Genomic DNA, 17,259 nt, shown 5'->3' on the forward strand with positions numbered 1-17,259 from the left:
CAACCCAGTGAGCCAAAATTACTGTCCTTGCAAGAAGAAAGCATTTCCCCCACCACCACTGCCTCTATCTCTGGTTTCCACAGTGAGAGCTACCTCGTGACAGACATGAGATAAAACAAAAATCTAGGAAGCATCAAATGCATCAGGTACATAGCAGGCAACAGATCTGCACAAATGTTGCGGACGGTCAGAATCTCTGCAAACAGAGTATCAGGGTCAGGAGGAATGTGTAGTTACAGCAGTCCTTTTACCAAGTAGATGGCAAACCCAGAAATCCCAGATGAACTCTCAACAGACAAAATTTCCAGCACTGCTGCTGCTAAGGTGGTTCTACTAAATTCAATTATTTTTCTATGCTATAAATAGAGTTCACAAAAACTGCTGGCAGAAAAGGGAGTTTGGGAAAGGAAAGGTGAATATTAGAGTGACAGATGTACAGTTAAAAGAAATGTTAAAATTCTTGGCTCCCTGATGCATTGTGCAAATCACTTGCACGCTGTGACTCTCCCCATCCTCATCCCACTTTTTCATGGTTAGCACCTACCTATTTCAGCCAGCAGAACCTCAGCTGTGTGCCTGTGAGCAGTACCCTGATAGACAAGGCCTATTCCTATCACGGCAGCCACCTGCACATTGTGGGGGACATCCAGCTCTGTTGAAGTTGGTGGCAGGAGGGCAGGTATGTGTATGCTCAGGAGCCGTGTGATGGCCATATCCATTGTGCCCAACTTGGCAGCAGAAACACCAAGCAACAGCCCGATACTTGTCATCTCATGGCCCTGAGAGAGGAAACAGGTATCAGTGACTAAAGAAAGCAGATGTGTAAAGAAAAAGAAAACCATTTGTCCCAGTGTTCCTATCTCTATAAGCTGTGAACAATATGAAGATTTAGCGATTAAAACTGCTAAAAACCTTTTAAACAGAAACAAAGTCCTGCACTGCTAACATTAATGAATCAACTCTGGTATTCTGCCACACCAGGAAACTACCAATTCAGTGTTTCAAAGAGAATCAGTTGACTTTCTTTTCTTGTTTTGTTTCAAGGATTTGGGTCCTATTGATATTTCTCTCTGTTGCTCCTGAAAGGAGGCCTCACCTTTGTTAAGTAGTCGTGTATATTGAGCGTGGCGAGTTTTGTGAGGTGCCCGTTGAGACCCAGAGCCATGAGGAAGCCCGCGTATTCATTTGCTAGCTCGGCCATTTTGGGCTTGTTATAGACGATCCAAGCAGAGTCTATCTGTGAAGCAGGTGCTATCTTCAGGCCAGCAGCTACCCCATTGTGAAAGCTGGCCCAGCAAGCCATGTTCGGAGGCACATCGATGTTCCCACTGTTCAGATCAACAGTTGTATTCCTAGGAGGAGCACGGCCTGCTCACAACAGAATCATTAAAAGCAATTAGGTGAATCCAACCCACTTCAGAAACAGCTCTCAACTTTGTAGGGTGCCAAGCACATAAACTGACAGCATGCTAGGTAACACTTCTGATGTGAAGACAACCTTGCGTATCCTCAGGTTTGCCAGAAGACAGAAGCACAGCATAGTGTATCAATCAGCAATGCGTATTTTACAGCATCTGTGTCCTGTATGACACCAACACTGAACAGTTGCGTGCCTTTAGGCAACTTATTTCACTACTCTCAGTGCTCCTCAGAACATACCTAATAAGGGCTCAGTGTTAGAGAATAACATTGGCCTAGTAACAAAAAGATAGTAGGCAACAGACTAAAAACTTTTCTTCTTCACAAAAAGCACATATAAGCTATGGAACTTTTCGCAGAGACACACATAAGATGGTATAAAAATTACCAGAGGTTCAGAAAGAAATGGGGTAATGACCAAAAGATACTCAGACCAACACACCAGTCAGATTCAGCTTAGGGATGGGCAGCTGCTCTGTTGGAACAGGATGATAGGAGAACAACGTAAACATTCCTCGTCCAACAGGTAGTGCCATGGTTCTCTGGCACAGCTGTAACAGTCTGTTGGGGAAACGACAGAAAAAACAAGCCACTTGCTTAATACTGAAAATTTTTCCAAATACATGATGTAAAATGAACCTACAGACAATAGGCACAGGACAGACTGTTTTGTCCTGACTACAAGAGAGCATGTTACGTGTTTGTTTGGGTTTTTTTTTTTAAAGTATGCTAAACTTCTGAACCAAATATTTAGTCCTTACATGATTAATCTCAAAGATATACTTCAGCTGACATGTTGAAACTTGCCTCTATTTTTCCCTTAAAAAGAGGTGCTACTTAAAGAAATCTGTGCTATGGACAATTTAACAGCCCTGTTAGAAACAAGGTGAAAGGAGAAAGCAAACAAAGCCAACTGTCATATGGGATCTTGCTATGAGTAGTGACCACATCTAGTAATAACCTGTGTACAGAATTAATGATGTGCTTCCAAGAATGCTGACCACAATTCTCTATGAGTTACTCTGGAAACACTTTCTAGACTTGTTAGATTACTCAGCTTGTTAGGTCAGACAATAATTAGATGCATTCTTTTGGCTTCCTACTTCTGAAGAGTATTTTGCACGTTACTGATATTCTGAAGTTTGCTTTCTCCTTTGTTTTTTTAAAAGTGGATACTTTTAACACGCCTAAAATAAATGAATAAAGAAGGAGGACAGGGACAATTGTGAGGCCACTAGGCACATAATGGCTCCAACAGGAGATTTCAGAAGACAGAGGAATGGGAGAGCGAACTTGCTTTCTCTAGGATTAATTAGGTCCCCTGACTCAAGCCTTGGTTAGACCTAAGATCAGCCCTGATCAAAGATCTCTCTGGTTTTAGGGAAGGGGTGGATGATGTTTTGTTCTCTGCAGAGGCATTTTCTCTACAGAGTAGATCCTGCTTTATATTTCATACTACTGAGGTGGAGAAAAAAAAAAAAAGGATGCTACAATTTGCCTGCAAGCCCTAACTGATCTGAGTGTGCTGTCTGGGGTTCAAACTAACAACCCTTCCCATATACTACTCCAATCTGGAGACCCCTCCAACTCAAATACAGCAGATTTTTGATGTACACTGAGCTTCAAAGACTCATTATGAAATCCAACCCCCTTCTATGTGTCCTTCAATCAGGGCTGTCTACTTAAACGTTCCATTCAGACTAAAATATATTACACTGTTTGGTTAGACATGCTTAAGCCACCAAAAGTAGTCAAACAATTTTCCACTCAAGTGAAATGCTAACAAAATACTACTAGAAATGGAAACAGTTTTTACCGGTTTTCTTTCTCTTCTATGTATTCATGGTCACTGGCTTCTGGCATCTGCACTACATTGACACGCACAGGACGAGCACTCTGAAGGAGTCTGCGTACTTCCTGCACTCTCAAATCCTCGCTCCATATTAGCGACATCACTTCCTCATTCATGTCATTCATGCCATCCTCATCCTCTTCTGATTCAGTTCCAGAGGGAATATCAGAAGACAGAACTGGGCCCACAGACTGCAAGGCAAAGAGAAAGGAGAAAAGTAATTTACAGTAGTGCACGTGAATACTGCTAACTCTCAGAAAGGCACCAAATACCAGCACTACAACCCGGATGCACTCAGAACAATTACCTGCACTGGGCCTGTAAACAGAATGGACTGAGATTTGTGCAACCATGAATCTGTACAACCAGGAGTCTGTTCAACAACTCCTTACATTCTCTTGGAAGACCGTGAGGAGTTCTGAATGTTGTAATCAACTATTTTTGCACACTTAAATGAGATAAATAACTATCAAGAGAGGAGATGGTATCTCAAATATATCAAAGATGTAACAAAGGCTGCTGAGCAAGGACTGACAAGCAGGACCTTGAAGAGGTGACATATGAAATAGTTATCTTTCTTTCAAAGCTATTTCTTGTTTCAGAGCTGTAGTAGGGAAGAGCTTTCCCCTCCCTGCCTACACAATTACCTATGACAGCTATGAAAACGTGTTTTTTTTCTTCAAGTTCTGCAGTGAAAAACAGAAACCTAGGTAAGCATTTCGACGTATATTACAACTAAGGTTAAACTCCACAAGGCACAGACAGTCTCCTGGTGACAACCTGCTTCTAGAAGGGCCAGTACGTACTGACCCTCAATCCAACTGGGGCTGGTTCTGCATACTCTCAGAAACCTGCATTGTTCTTCTAATCATTGATGTTTTCATTAATAAGAGCTTTAATTTGGGTTCCCCTCCCTCAACAACCTTGGAAAAAACAAGCAACCTATTAAACAGTCAGCCTGCATGGCAATAAATTCAAAATGTTTGTTGGTTCAGCTAACCCGAGTTTCACCACATTACCAGACGGCTTTTTGAACCTGGACATTTGAGCTACATGACCAGAAAAATACCAAAGCATTTAATTGCTTAGAAGCACTGTGGAAGAGCCCTTTTTCTATGTAAGGTTTAGAGAATCCTCGTTTAAGACTCTGTCCTCCCTTGTTTATTCACATCACACAAGTGATGCACAGAACCACTGAGAAGAACAGCAAGGATAGAACAAATTGGGATGCAACAGAGGATGCCCACAATCTGCTTGTCTGACACTCACTTCAGACGAGACTGTCACTCTGCATGAAGCATGGTTCTTATTTTTACAGAGTTCTGCAGAAATAAACTTTCCTGCATATTACACTGTTTCCTTATGATCTGACAAAATAATATGGATATTGACCCTAAGGTGGGCCAGTATATTCCTCTTTCTTTCCCATCCTTCATAGACAGGAGATTAATTTAAAAAAATAACAAGGCAAGTGATGACAAATAACAATATGTTAAATCTATGAACAAAAAACCTCACACACCTCTCTAAACGGGTCATTTCTCCTGTTCTATACCTCAGAATTTCAACAAGCTGAAAGGTACAAAATCATACAGAGTAGGTGGAACACGGAGTCTTCCAAAGGCTCATTGGTTACACATGACACCAGAAGGACAAGTAAATTAACAGCTGATGAATGAAAACCAATTTGTTCTGATAAATACACACTAAATCTCAATACATAACTGCACCACCCATGTAGCCAGCGTCCGTTTTGAAACAGGAAACTCCACCCTGACCTCCTGAGAAATGACAAACAATTTGGTGTTTGAAGATCATTTTATCCTTTTAAGGTAACATATATTCGAGGCATTGTTACAAAGTAAGTGATAAAATCAAATTTATCGTAATTTTAAGATTCAGTACTGTTATAGGTAGGCAAAACTTCACTAGGAGAAAATCAAATAGATTTTTAATGAATGGTGAGGCATGGGACTTGAACATAAAGTTTGTTTACTTTTCTGCTAAATTAATTTTTAAAAAATCAACTTTTTTGATATGTAGTCATGAAGTCTCTGTTATAAATAAATGGAATATATCACTTCCAAAGTTAAGTTGGCAAAAAGGATCTTGACTAAGATGCACTTGAGACTACAAATCCCTCTTCCTGACTTCTGAAAAGGCTACAATCTGCTACTATTTAACTGGTTCTATGTACCTACTAGCCAGATTTCAAGATTTTTCACTTCTGGAGTGTCCTCAACAAAAGACACTTAAGTGAGCTACAAATCAGTGGGAATCAGCAGCAGCCCACGATCAGAAGAAAATGCTTAAAAGACAACCACCATATATTTTTTTCATTTTGTTTCAGGATACAGAGAAACTAAACCCTTTCTGAGGGAGGGGGGAAAAAGAATATAAAAGCATATCTCAGAAAGCAATCCAGTTTTTCCAGAGAGGGAGATGCCAGCCATGGCAAACGAAGAAGGAGCCAGACTGGCAAATACCCACTTCCTTCTCCTCCCGTGTCATTCTGTTTTGATGGCAGAGGCTTTGGACGGATCACCTTGTGAAGGAGCAGCCATTTCAGGAGGACATACAGAGGCAATCAAATAGCTCTGTAGGGAAAATTCTAAGTAGCAGGCTTAAATAAAGTTTAAAATCTGTTCTATACTGACAGTTTCCTTAGCTGTGTATGCACTCTTCCTGTGCCAGGTACTGGGTTTTATACTAAAATCCTTACATGCGTGTAAATCCTGTGTTGCCCTCAACAATCTTGAATTCTCCACCTTCTGATGCCCTCAGCATCAGCAGATGGTGCAGAATTTTCTAAACAGAGCTCTCTGTCTAACACTCAGTACTGTGAAATCCATTTATGCCCATACTTACAGATTTACCCTTTTGCAGGTTCCCTTCGCAAGCCTGTTTGGACAGATCCTGGCGCCCGATCAAGAGACAAACTGCTTCTGGCCAGTCTGAGTTAGGCTGCTCTCGGCAATAATATATCGCGTCTCTGATAGGAAGAGCTACACCAAAGGGGAGAGACTCCAGATCTCTTAGGGTGAATCCTTAGAAATAGCAAGGAAAAAAAACAAAGAAACTTATCAAAACTAGGTAAAATCTATTTTATATTATGCGAGCACAAGATTATTACTTACAATTGTTACCATTTTGCACAAAGATAAAAGCTGTTCTTACCCACATTGGTCATCCAAATAACTAACTTTTCAGCCAGGCTAGAAACAGATGTGCTGCGTCTGAAACTACTTCTGTAAAAACAGGCAAATAAAGGAGAAGTCAATTAAAGCTAGTATAAAACTCAGCAGAAAGTCAAACCAGAAAGTTTAAAATAATACTAAAAAACCCCATACCGATTGTCATCCTGTTCTATTTGCTGTTTCCGTTGCCCTAAGAAAGACAAAGCCATATTAATTCCACATTCTTGAAGCAAAAGGACAGCATGTAACAAACACAAGACAGAAGGAGATACTATGATGGCATCAAAGCATTATTACCTGATGTAATCTTGTACAAATAACAGGAGGCTTCGTTAGATACAGCACTCTGATCACCAAGTACGTACAGAGCCACACTCTGCATAAAAAAAGAACAGCATAATATAGAAAGTCACTTACTGTGCTAAACTGCCTATTGCAACAGGCAGAAGAAAACTTTAAAAACTTCAGCAGTGGGACTGGCTTATTATGAAAACATTGTTAGTAAAAGGAGACTGAAACAACTGAAGTAATAAACTTTTCGGCTTCAGATTTCCATCCCAAAACTTGGAAAAAATAAATCCTGAAACAATTAACTGATATTTCCCCTAATAATGGTTTCAAAGGTGAAAAGAGAAAAAGCTTCTGAACAGAAACACTTTTCCCTAGCACATTTCCACCATTTCTCACATTTCATTTAACTTCTCTTGCAAAAGACATGCGTTTACTGCAGACACCATTTTTGACTCAGTTTCCTCCATATTTTGAATATCAGTAATATTGTAGAGGCTCCAACTGAAAAGTTGTTCTCCATTCAATGCAGTGTCCACTGCAGCTATCTAGGCAACTAAGTAAAAGTGATGTGTCACCCTATTTGCTTTTTGATGCTGCCAGGCAAGCTGGCACACCAAGGAAAAGTCGCAGGTAAAAATCTTTTGCATTTTTCACTAAGATACACTGCTGACACGCCAGTTCTGCCTTCGCACGTGCAAGTCAGGTACAAGTTGGAGAAAAGACAGAGCTGGATGGACATAGGTGAGAGTCCAATGGAAAGTCTACCGTTTTTCAGAGCTCACATGCAAAGATAAATTTTAAGCGAAAGCTGCTGCTTCAACCCTCTACACTCTGAAGGACTGGCAGGGCAAATCAGAGACTCTTGCAATTAATCTTGGATGCTAGGGTCAGAGCAGAGCCTCTTCTCCCTGTTTTTCTCTTCATTCACCTTAGGCTCAACAGCTCTGCTCCAAATCCTGTACTGGCAGGTTTTCTCCACAAACTGTGAATAAATGAGCAAGGCTGACCAAGAGATAACATCAGTGTTTACAACTACTCATACAACTAAATATTTATATTGACACATGCCCAAGAAGAAAGCCGGGAAATTCTCATTCACATAGTACAGTTAACTTTGAGTTACATTCTTACTTTGCACATGCCACTACTGCAAACCACAAAAATAACATAAGCAGTGAAGCACAGGCCACTCACTCTACACTCACAAGGCCTCCTTCCCAACCTCAAATACCTCCTCCCACATGATCCATCCATGCCCTTCAGTAATATTAAAGCAATATAAGAGCAGAGAGGACTCATGGGGATTTCCCTCCGCTAAACACATATTATTTGCTCTGTGGAGAGGCTGACACTGCAGTTAACTGTATTGCAGGGATACTCAAGAGGATTTCATGCAGACAGATGAGGCCTACTTAGTGCAGAGTAGTGACACTTGGAGGTGCTTATGTCTCCAAACAGTATAGTTACAGCAGTTACTTATCACAGGCTCAATATCCCTCCAATTTCCCCCATTAATCCACACAGTGCGATTAAACCCTCTGTTATTTGACCTCTCATTGGGGACACTTCCCTCTCAGGAAATTAAGCAGCTAGGGCAAACCCTGGCCACAGTGCTGCTATGCTGACAGAATAAAACACATCCCTTTCACAAAAATACCTACCAGTACTACCAGTTTGCTCCTTTCACAGATTTCTGGTAAGTAAGGATAAGGCTGCACTGCTTCTCCCTTCAGACAGGAACTCAGCCACTGAAAGATACTTGGAGGCTCAGCAGAAAAAAATGGAGGATGATGCATGAAACCTGTTTGGACTTAATCACATGAACAGCAACGACACTGAGTTCAGGGCAAATGCACAACTCTCCACTATTCCAAAGCAAACCCTACAGTACTTCTTTTAATAACAAAAATATAGTATTTGCCCAAAACACTACAGATCTCAAGCCCCTCTTGTGAGATGGAAATTCAGACACCTACCTATCTTTCAAGAACAAAAATTATCTTAGCCCATAGTGAAAAAGTATAATGAGCAATTGTCAAAAGCCTCAATGGAACAGACTTGTAATTCAATAACATTATATTGCCTAAGTGAGAGGACAACCTAACTCTGCCTTCCCTGTTCATAAACATGAGCAGCAAAGCCTGAGCAATGATACAAAATTTTTTTTGTTTTATTTTTTTGGTCAGGAGAAACAGTAGTTTATCTTCCATGACCAGTAAATTTCAGCTGGTGGGACACTAAACAGGTGCACAGGCAATATATGACCTTATTTTAACTTGAAGTTTTGTGGCTTTAGCTCTGATTTAATTTTTATGAACTTTAAACCGAGAGCCTGGCAGTCTAGTACTACTTTCCACAAGAGGGGCCCATCTCACTGCCAGGCTTTTCCACAGTTGTCTGCAAAGACTCCTCAGCCTATGCTGGGAGTTTGCCAAAATCAAACCATGGTTCTCTCCTAAGTCCTTTTTCTGAGGAGTGTCCCATGAGGCACTGGATTGGAGGCACCAGCTCATGACTATGGTATGCTAATTTCGCTTCAGACTTCTTACGAGGCTCTTAAAAACACAAGAACAAGGCAACCTCAGCACTACCAGCACTGTTTTGCATATCGGAATTAAGTCCTGACCACCCTTAATGGGAACAGTTAACAACATGCTCCATATTACACATAACCTGCCTATCATTATCACTTAATATCCAGTTTCACAAAGTCTGAAACTCACCTTGATCAATTACGCAAGTCTGTCTGGAGGTTTTAACAAGGGCTGGATAGTCTCTGTAGTAATAATCTATATAAGCTTCAAGTTTTAAGTCCCTAGGATGAGAGAGAGGTGAATCACACTAGAGGGGTTAAAAAACCACACTATCTTTCTGCATTTCTGTGATTCTTTTTTAATGTTTGTGTAAGCACTAGATACAAGGAGGGACATTCTCATGTCCTTAACTAAGATCATGCACAGGCACCACCCATTCCCTAAGCAGTGAATCTGTATGTTTAATCTTTCCCCAGCACTTTTCTCTTCAGCTCTTATTCTGTTTTGTCCCACACCTTCACCACCGCCTAAGGGGTGATCCACTGTCACTACAGTTTCCTCCACATTCCAGCTGTTAAAGCTAGATAACCTGCTAGGTTACCTGCAAGACATGAATGCCTATGACAGCTGCCAGCTTCAAAAAGACACACAGTCTTTCATTTCAGACTTGCTTCTCATTGACATAAGAATATATGACAGGCCAACCTTTACAGGACTAGAGACTGGATGCCACTTATGGGAATCATTTAGCCAGCCAGCCGTGGCAGGTGCTGCTGAGGAGGAATCTATAGCCATAGAAAAAAATTGGTAGGAATAGCAAATACAACTGAGGGAGACGTTATCAGGCCTTTTACTTAAACACATATCTGTATCTATCTACCCACACGCATGCGATGCAATTTGAAGGTGGTTGTGGAAGACATGAAGATGCACTGGCTGCAGCAAGGGTGCCACAACAAACAAGAATATTTGACAGCTCTTATTAGCAGAGTTGCGACAGTGCAGTAATAAGAACAGAGCATCTGAAGTCTGTGAATCCCCCTGATGTTGCAAAGCAGCCAGAACCATACAAGAGATTTGCTATGGCAAATATCTTCTAAGCACAGTAAGGTTTTAAACATTCATTCATTTTCTTCAAATAGATGAAAAGACTGCTCCATCCCCAAATTCCCCATAAAAATAATCACACCATCATCAAGATACACTGCGCAACATATAATATCTGTAATTTGTTGATGGGCATACCTGGCTAGCTGAACCAGAAGAACAACAAGTGAACGAATTCCTTCTCCCATTAGACAATTCAGTTTGAGCTCCTCGTAGATAAGATGAAGAACAAAGAAAATAGCAGGAATGTGGGTAAAAAGAAGGGTTGAGGAATCCAAACTAAGGCTTTGTGTAAAGTCATCCTTCGGAGACAAAACTTCCAGGGGGTCCAGTCGCAAAGCTTTGGCAATTGGATGAGACTCAAAATTCCGATGGTAATCACAGCTCAAGAGATATTCCCAGTCCTAGATCAAACAAACAAAGGAAAGAGAGGTAGATGTTCCACAGTTACCTTCCAGCAAGGCAACTCCAAAGCACTGTTACAAGAGAGGTTTTTCCCCACAAGCCAACACAAATGCGATTGTTGCACGGCAAATGTGCTGCACCAACAGAGATTCAGTTGCCTTTTCATCCTTTTTTTTCCCCTCCCTGTCGTGCATGAAAGAACGAAACCTTATCTTTAAAAGAAGACAGCAAAAAAAGCCAGGAGTACCTTCCTTGCACCAATATTCTGCACATAAGACCTCATTGAGTACTCATGCAATTCACTCGGCGCTTTAAGCCTTCCTTCTACCTGCCCTGCCACAGGATAGCCATTAGATCCTAATCCTGTAGACTGTGGTCTGTAACCCCAGGGGCTCACTCAGGTGTTAACCCACAAATAGCTAATACAACAGCTGGCCCACCACGGCTCATAAGCCTCTGAAAATGGGATGATACTAAGCCTCATTCACTTTGCTGTTTCATTATGTAAAAGCTTCCTATTCCTGTCTAGGTGGAACTCAGTGAATGGATCTTAAACACTCCACTAAGTTAATTGAGAATCCGTACATTCAGTAAAGTATGTAATTTGATGCTCTAAACTTGCTAAAGGTCTGAGTATCCAGGGAAATGAGAACTTCATTTTAAAGGGATGAAGCATCTCGGAGAAATCTGACGTTGTCAGGAGGCTATCTGGGATTGCTTTGTGACACATATTAAATACATTCCCGAGTCCAAATTACTTCACTGGAACTGGGAATCCTGACCAGCAAGGTCACACAATGCAGCCACTGCACAAAGCAAAATAACTTTTCTTCCCCCAATGGCTTGTAATCACAGATGAAATGCAGCACTTGGAGGGCGTCTCCTCCGGTTTGCCTGTACAAAAAAAACCAAACCCAAACACCACCACCCTGTGCTTCTTATTCATAAAAGAGAACCATTTCTTACCTCATCTGACCCTGTTTCTGATGGTCTAGCCTTCTTTGGAGCAATAACTGGTGACAGTGATCCTTCAAAATCAAGCTGCAAGAAAGAAAAAGATAAAAAGCAGCTCAGTATCAAAATGCCCGAAGCTGCACAAGTGAATCACCAACCATAACACCTGAATGCAAACCAAGTGTGACATAACATTGCTTTAGGTACTTCTGTACTTTGCTTTCATATAAAACACATAATGCAACTTGAGTTTTCTATACACAGCTAGTTATTCTAGTGGAGGGTGCATGAATTTCAGTTTGACTACCTAATATCTGGTGTTTACCAATACAGAGGAAATACTGTGGATAAGCTAATTCTAGTAATGTAGATAAACTGTAACTGCTTTCATTTCAGTTGTATACAGATCCTTGCCGCTCTCTTTCTCCTCTGCAAGTACTGCAAACACACTTGCTAGCAGGAAACCCACTTAAAAAAAGTCCAAATACATTCAGTAAAACAGCCGGAAAAAAACAGAACTTTGAACATTGTAATCTGTGTTTCTAGCGAGAATAAGCTTAATATGGATTTGACAAATAAAATCTTCAGTGTTAGTCATGACCATGAGTAAAATCTTCATAATTTGTTTTCATTTGACCAAGACAGATGGTGGGAAATACCTTCTAAATATATTTGATGACAGAGATTAAAGTGCATTCCTAAAACACAGAAATACAGAATTGATTCAATGACACCTGATGATTTAAGACCAGATACAATCTATTTCTGACTTCAGTGCCTCTCCAATCATTTTGATCCTTGAAGAATTATCAGCAGCTTCAATGCAAACTAGGGAAAATAAACATATGAGCTTGCTTACATTACGTGTCCAGGACAGTCTCTCTGTGTTGTAGCCCATCATATTCATGAGACATGTTACAAATAAATTCCATTCTGAGTTATAGCTTGGTCCTCCTGGTGCATTATAAGCATTGTACCACTTGACAAGCATCTGCACAGCTATCTCCTTGGGCAGGATAGCTTTGATACCTTGCAGACATCTTTTCACTGTTGGAATAGAGAAAAAGAAAAGAAAAAAGACAGGCATGTTTTCCATCATATTTCTTGCTACTTCCTCCAACCAGTGTTATGAATCTTTACAGGGTCTTTCTTAGTGGACCCTACCTTTAACTGCCTGTAAACTCTTTCAATAAAAGGCACACCATGCAACATCAAACAGCTGTTACTTTAGTTCAGGTTGAGCAAAGCCCCTGAAATTCATCACACAAAGAGGAAAAAACAAGTTCCTTTTTTGCTCATTTTGTTTGGACTGGCATCTCAGCCTTTCCTCACACATTAATATACACAATAGTACAGAGCAAAGCCAACTAAAGAACAAAGGAAGCGTGCATCAGGTAATACACTGAAAGCAACAGAGCACACCTAAATAAATGGTGGCAGCTCTAGAAAGGAAGTTAACAGAGGCCGGAATACGCAGCACTGAATCACTACTGCCCAAGTTCTGCATAAACTACTTCAAAAACGAACCCTCAAAAATTATGGAACATCTTTCATGTGATGGATTCCGAATCATACCTAGTTCTGAAGTGGCGATTTCAGGAATAGTAATCCGAACCATTGTGTTATTGCTGAGTTCCTGAAAAATGAAACAGTAAAAGTCAAATTATGAAATGCATAGAGTAAAACCAGGGTCCCTTCCTATCAACTCAAAACTCATTTATGTGTTAAGTATATTCCTACTTCCAAGCTAATTGCTACAGTAAATATTTACAATCTCACACGCTGGCTCCATGAAACACTTGAAACAGATCTTGAGCTGAATCACTTGAGGGAATCAATTAAATTCTGTATTCTACAGAGAGAAAAACGTGGAGCCACCAACACAGGTGTGATATTTTGCTGCTGATCAGGAGCTCCTAGCAATGTCTCACTATGCAGAATAAGTAAATGTTACCCTCATTATGCTTTGCTAACAAAGCCTTGACTCAAATTATGCGATAATACCTACTAAAGTTACTCTGTTGTGGACAGGATCTCTCAGAGCATGAATGAAAGTCCCAAGCTGCTGAAAAGTACAGTCTTCAACATAAGTTGACTCATGGAGTTTGGAAGAATCTCTTAGCTCTGGAACTGGTGACAAAAGCACAGCCTGAAAAGTGGTAAAAAACCAACAGCTAAGCAATGCTGAGGATCTGAGAAAAGGATAGCTAAATTTGCCATTTTTAATGTACTAATAAGTATTTTGAAAGCAATTATAAATCTTTCCAATCTCTGCCTCAGAAGTTTTACAGAAATCATAAATAAATAAATTAAAAGATCTTAAACATTCTTTATCAAGGGATTTACATAAGAAAAATAAAAGATTTAGCCCCAAAACTTACCTTGAAAGTTAAAAATCAACCATTTATTTGAAGTTGCTACAACTAAACACTTTTCACAGCAGGACTTTGCTGCTTCTTACCTCTTCCAGGGGCCCCGGATACTTATTCAAAGGCTTGGATGGATTGCTCATGCTATCCAAGGGAGTGCTTGGCCGAGGCATTTGGTTGGGCATCGTCAGGGATGGAGCGGGCAGCCCAGGAATAAAAACCTTCCCCACCTTTTTGTGAACATACAGGAAAACAAAGAGTTAGTTTTCATACCGCAAGCTTGTGCTTCCACAAGCTTGCTTACCTATACAGACATCAGATTTTTAACATCTTAAAGGAAAACGGTTAAGAAAAGTGGCTATGTACTTAAACTAAAGTCTCTGTAGAGAAGATTCACGTAATTACTTGCTTCAGAGGATGACAGACTGAAAAATCTACCATACGTGGTCAGCATTGTACATTGTTGCCACAGGTCTACTGCCACTAAAAGTTCTAAGCAGGGCTTCTCTGAGAAAGTACTACTTTCAGAGTATACTTTTAATATACATGCATATGTGTATATTTATACATGCACACAAAGATGCGTACACGCACATACACACATACAAACTGTAGTGCCCAAGGTGTCTGCGCAGAGATAGCATATGGTATCTGTGTAGAATTTAAGAAAAAGATTTAATTATTTTAGATGAATCATGTCCATCCAAATAACACCCCTTCAACATCTAAAACTATCCATCATGCTACAAGAAGTTTTTGTTCAGGAACAATTCTTATTTTCCATATTCCTGAAGAGTTCTTTCTTTAGAAGCATTTTATTACTTCAGAATCTTCCTGTCACTGAAAACAAGCTCAAGAGATTATTTAATGGAACCACAAGGTGCCACTGATTCTTCAAAACTATATTTCCAGCACTGTACATAAAACTACACTTGGTACATGAGCACAGCCACCTTCCCAAGTTCCAAGTGAGCAGCAGTGTACAGTAGCTTAAAACAATAACTTGTAAGGTACAATGCACACAGGATCCCTTGCATAGCTGAGTTTGTAACCAGAGATTTATTCTGAGATAAGAAAATGGCTACTTACCCGAACTACTCCAGAATAAAGCACTAAATTTCCACTGCCTTCCAGAACCAGCAGCGTATTAACACCCTACAAGAACCAAGCAGAATATTCAACTTCTTGTATTTCAGTAAAGAGACAACAGTTGGGCAACATGAAAGAGCAGGATACTCCACAACTAACAGTCCATATAGGGGTACATACCTCCACGGGAGCTGCATCCTTTGCTTGAATGTTGGTAACGGAACCAAAGATCAGCTGTGACTTATCGTTGCTCTCTTGAAATTTTACACACCTAGAGATTTGAGAAAACAACAGGAAACAAAGTACTGACCTATGTGTTGTCACAGATGGTGCAGTGACTTTTATTGTGGCATACCTGGTTCCTTCCTCCTTCCTTCGCTTGCTCTGCCCTACAAGTCAACTTAATTTTCACTCCACTAGTCTAATAAAAATTCCCAATGTACTTGTAAAGGGTAGAGGTAAGGACAAACAAGAACATAATTAAAATTACAGAGAATGTTCTCTTGCAACTTCAGTTTTATTTAAATAGCCCAAACCATCTACAACACCACAGTTACAAACAGGTCATACGAGAGCCAGTGATGTAGCACGTTGTCACAACAGACTCCACTAGCTGAAGGAATAAGTCTGTTAGAACCCATATCTTGCTGGTAATTTCTAGAGCGCTGCCCTTTGTTCATCTGTCCCCAAGACAGGGATGCTCACCGCAGATGGAGCTGGGATTCCACCAAAAAGCATAAGAACTTCTGCCCACACAGGTCAGCAGTAATGAACACTTTTGATGCTTGCGAATTCTTCTCTCTGAAAGAGAGACATAATGATCAGCACATTCTGATCAGCAGACTGTTCGGTCTACTACAAATATTTTAATGAAGGAAAACAGTGTCCACAAGCTGTAGGGTCATAGTGGACTTCAATAAGCAGTGCATTAAGTTGTCAGACTGGCAGTCTCAGTTTCAGTCATTACTCGAAACTGATTTTTCTAGCACTCCAATGTCCACATTCCTCACTTTTTGACATGCGCCACAGCACATGCTGTTTGGCTTTGATCTCCTGTTCAATATTTATGCCATTTTTTTGCCCTTTTGATGGTAACACACAGGTACTAACCATAGAAGGCAATAAAATCCCCAAAGCCAGGTAGCTATAGAGATCTCATTAAAACACTTCTCAGCTCAGAGGGCTATAGATAACAAAGCAGGTAAAGTTGTTCCTAGTGCCCAATTCCTTTTTCAAGGGAGTTGCAGAAGTGTTGTAGGAGGTGCAGGCCTGCTCATCTATTTTAAGGCAGAATCACCTGCAGAAAGTACACACTAAAATAATCTATTATTTTACTTTATTTCCATCCACCCCACAACAGAAATCCAAAACTTCTCACATTCCAGTGCAAGCACCTAACCTTATGTTTGTGACTGTTTCTGTCCACAGATGATCTATACATAGCTCAGGAACAATTGGTTCCGTTTCTGTTATAAGGAAGGGTTCGCTGCAAGTGCTGCTTGGAGAATGGGTAATACTGTGCCTCCTTGGTGACTGAGCATTGCTGGAAAAGTTGAACCGCTGCACGCCTGAGAAAGAATGAACTCCCATGGCAGGAGAATGAGAGCGGCTGCAAACAAAGACATGAGACACAATTGAAGAGTAGGAGATTTTCAAAATCAGGTATGGAATCCCAAGGAGCTCATACACTAGCAGAGACTCTAAAAACAAACCAAAACCACACTAAACCAGTAGTTAGTTCAGTATTAGTTTCCTTTAGCAATATGCTCCAGCATAGGAAAATGATTATCTGACTCATTTCCAGTCACCTCTGTCTGAATTTATTAGACGAAATTTCAAAAGTAAGAAAACCAACATTTTGTGTGGTCTATTCCATCAAAAGTCTCTCCCAGTCTGTTCCCTCTAAGTATGGCCTTCTTTAGAAAAGCTAACTGAAAATATTCCTGGGGCTCAGAAGAGATGGTCCCTAACTCCACACAGACTGGTTGTGTGACGACAACAGGCTCTTTGCTTCATGCACACCAATTACCTCCCTGTGCTAT

General features: G+C 40.5%; 1 protein-coding gene across 2 annotated transcripts in view; it reads right to left on the minus strand.

The window, feature by feature from the left end:
• The window catches only part of ANAPC1 (anaphase promoting complex subunit 1), a 33,969-nt gene that overhangs the window by 12,040 nt on the left and 4,670 nt on the right, over positions 1-17,259 (minus strand). For both annotated transcript variants that reach the window (XM_069850278.1, XM_069850277.1), the window contains exons 9-28: positions 16,617-16,826; positions 15,923-16,018; positions 15,398-15,488; positions 15,218-15,283; positions 14,221-14,358; positions 13,768-13,908; positions 13,335-13,395; positions 12,619-12,806; positions 11,772-11,846; positions 10,539-10,804; positions 9,483-9,574; positions 8,421-8,569; positions 6,766-6,844; positions 6,622-6,658; positions 6,449-6,519; positions 6,140-6,318; positions 3,236-3,462; positions 1,862-1,980; positions 1,097-1,368; positions 545-779 (exon numbers count right to left, since the gene is read on the minus strand). In XM_069850278.1, coding sequence (XP_069706379.1) covers positions 545-779; positions 1,097-1,368; positions 1,862-1,980; positions 3,236-3,462; positions 6,140-6,318; positions 6,449-6,519; positions 6,622-6,658; positions 6,766-6,844; positions 8,421-8,569; positions 9,483-9,574; positions 10,539-10,804; positions 11,772-11,846; positions 12,619-12,806; positions 13,335-13,395; positions 13,768-13,908; positions 14,221-14,358; positions 15,218-15,283; positions 15,398-15,488; positions 15,923-16,018; positions 16,617-16,826 — 2,792 coding nt within the window. The remainder of the gene's footprint in view (positions 1-544; positions 780-1,096; positions 1,369-1,861; positions 1,981-3,235; positions 3,463-6,139; positions 6,319-6,448; positions 6,520-6,621; positions 6,659-6,765; positions 6,845-8,420; positions 8,570-9,482; positions 9,575-10,538; positions 10,805-11,771; positions 11,847-12,618; positions 12,807-13,334; positions 13,396-13,767; positions 13,909-14,220; positions 14,359-15,217; positions 15,284-15,397; positions 15,489-15,922; positions 16,019-16,616; positions 16,827-17,259) is intronic.

The sequence above is a fragment of the Phaenicophaeus curvirostris genome, chromosome 2, assembly GCF_032191515.1.
Source record: "Phaenicophaeus curvirostris isolate KB17595 chromosome 2, BPBGC_Pcur_1.0, whole genome shotgun sequence".
Classification (NCBI taxonomy): domain Eukaryota; kingdom Metazoa; phylum Chordata; class Aves; order Cuculiformes; family Cuculidae; genus Phaenicophaeus; species Phaenicophaeus curvirostris.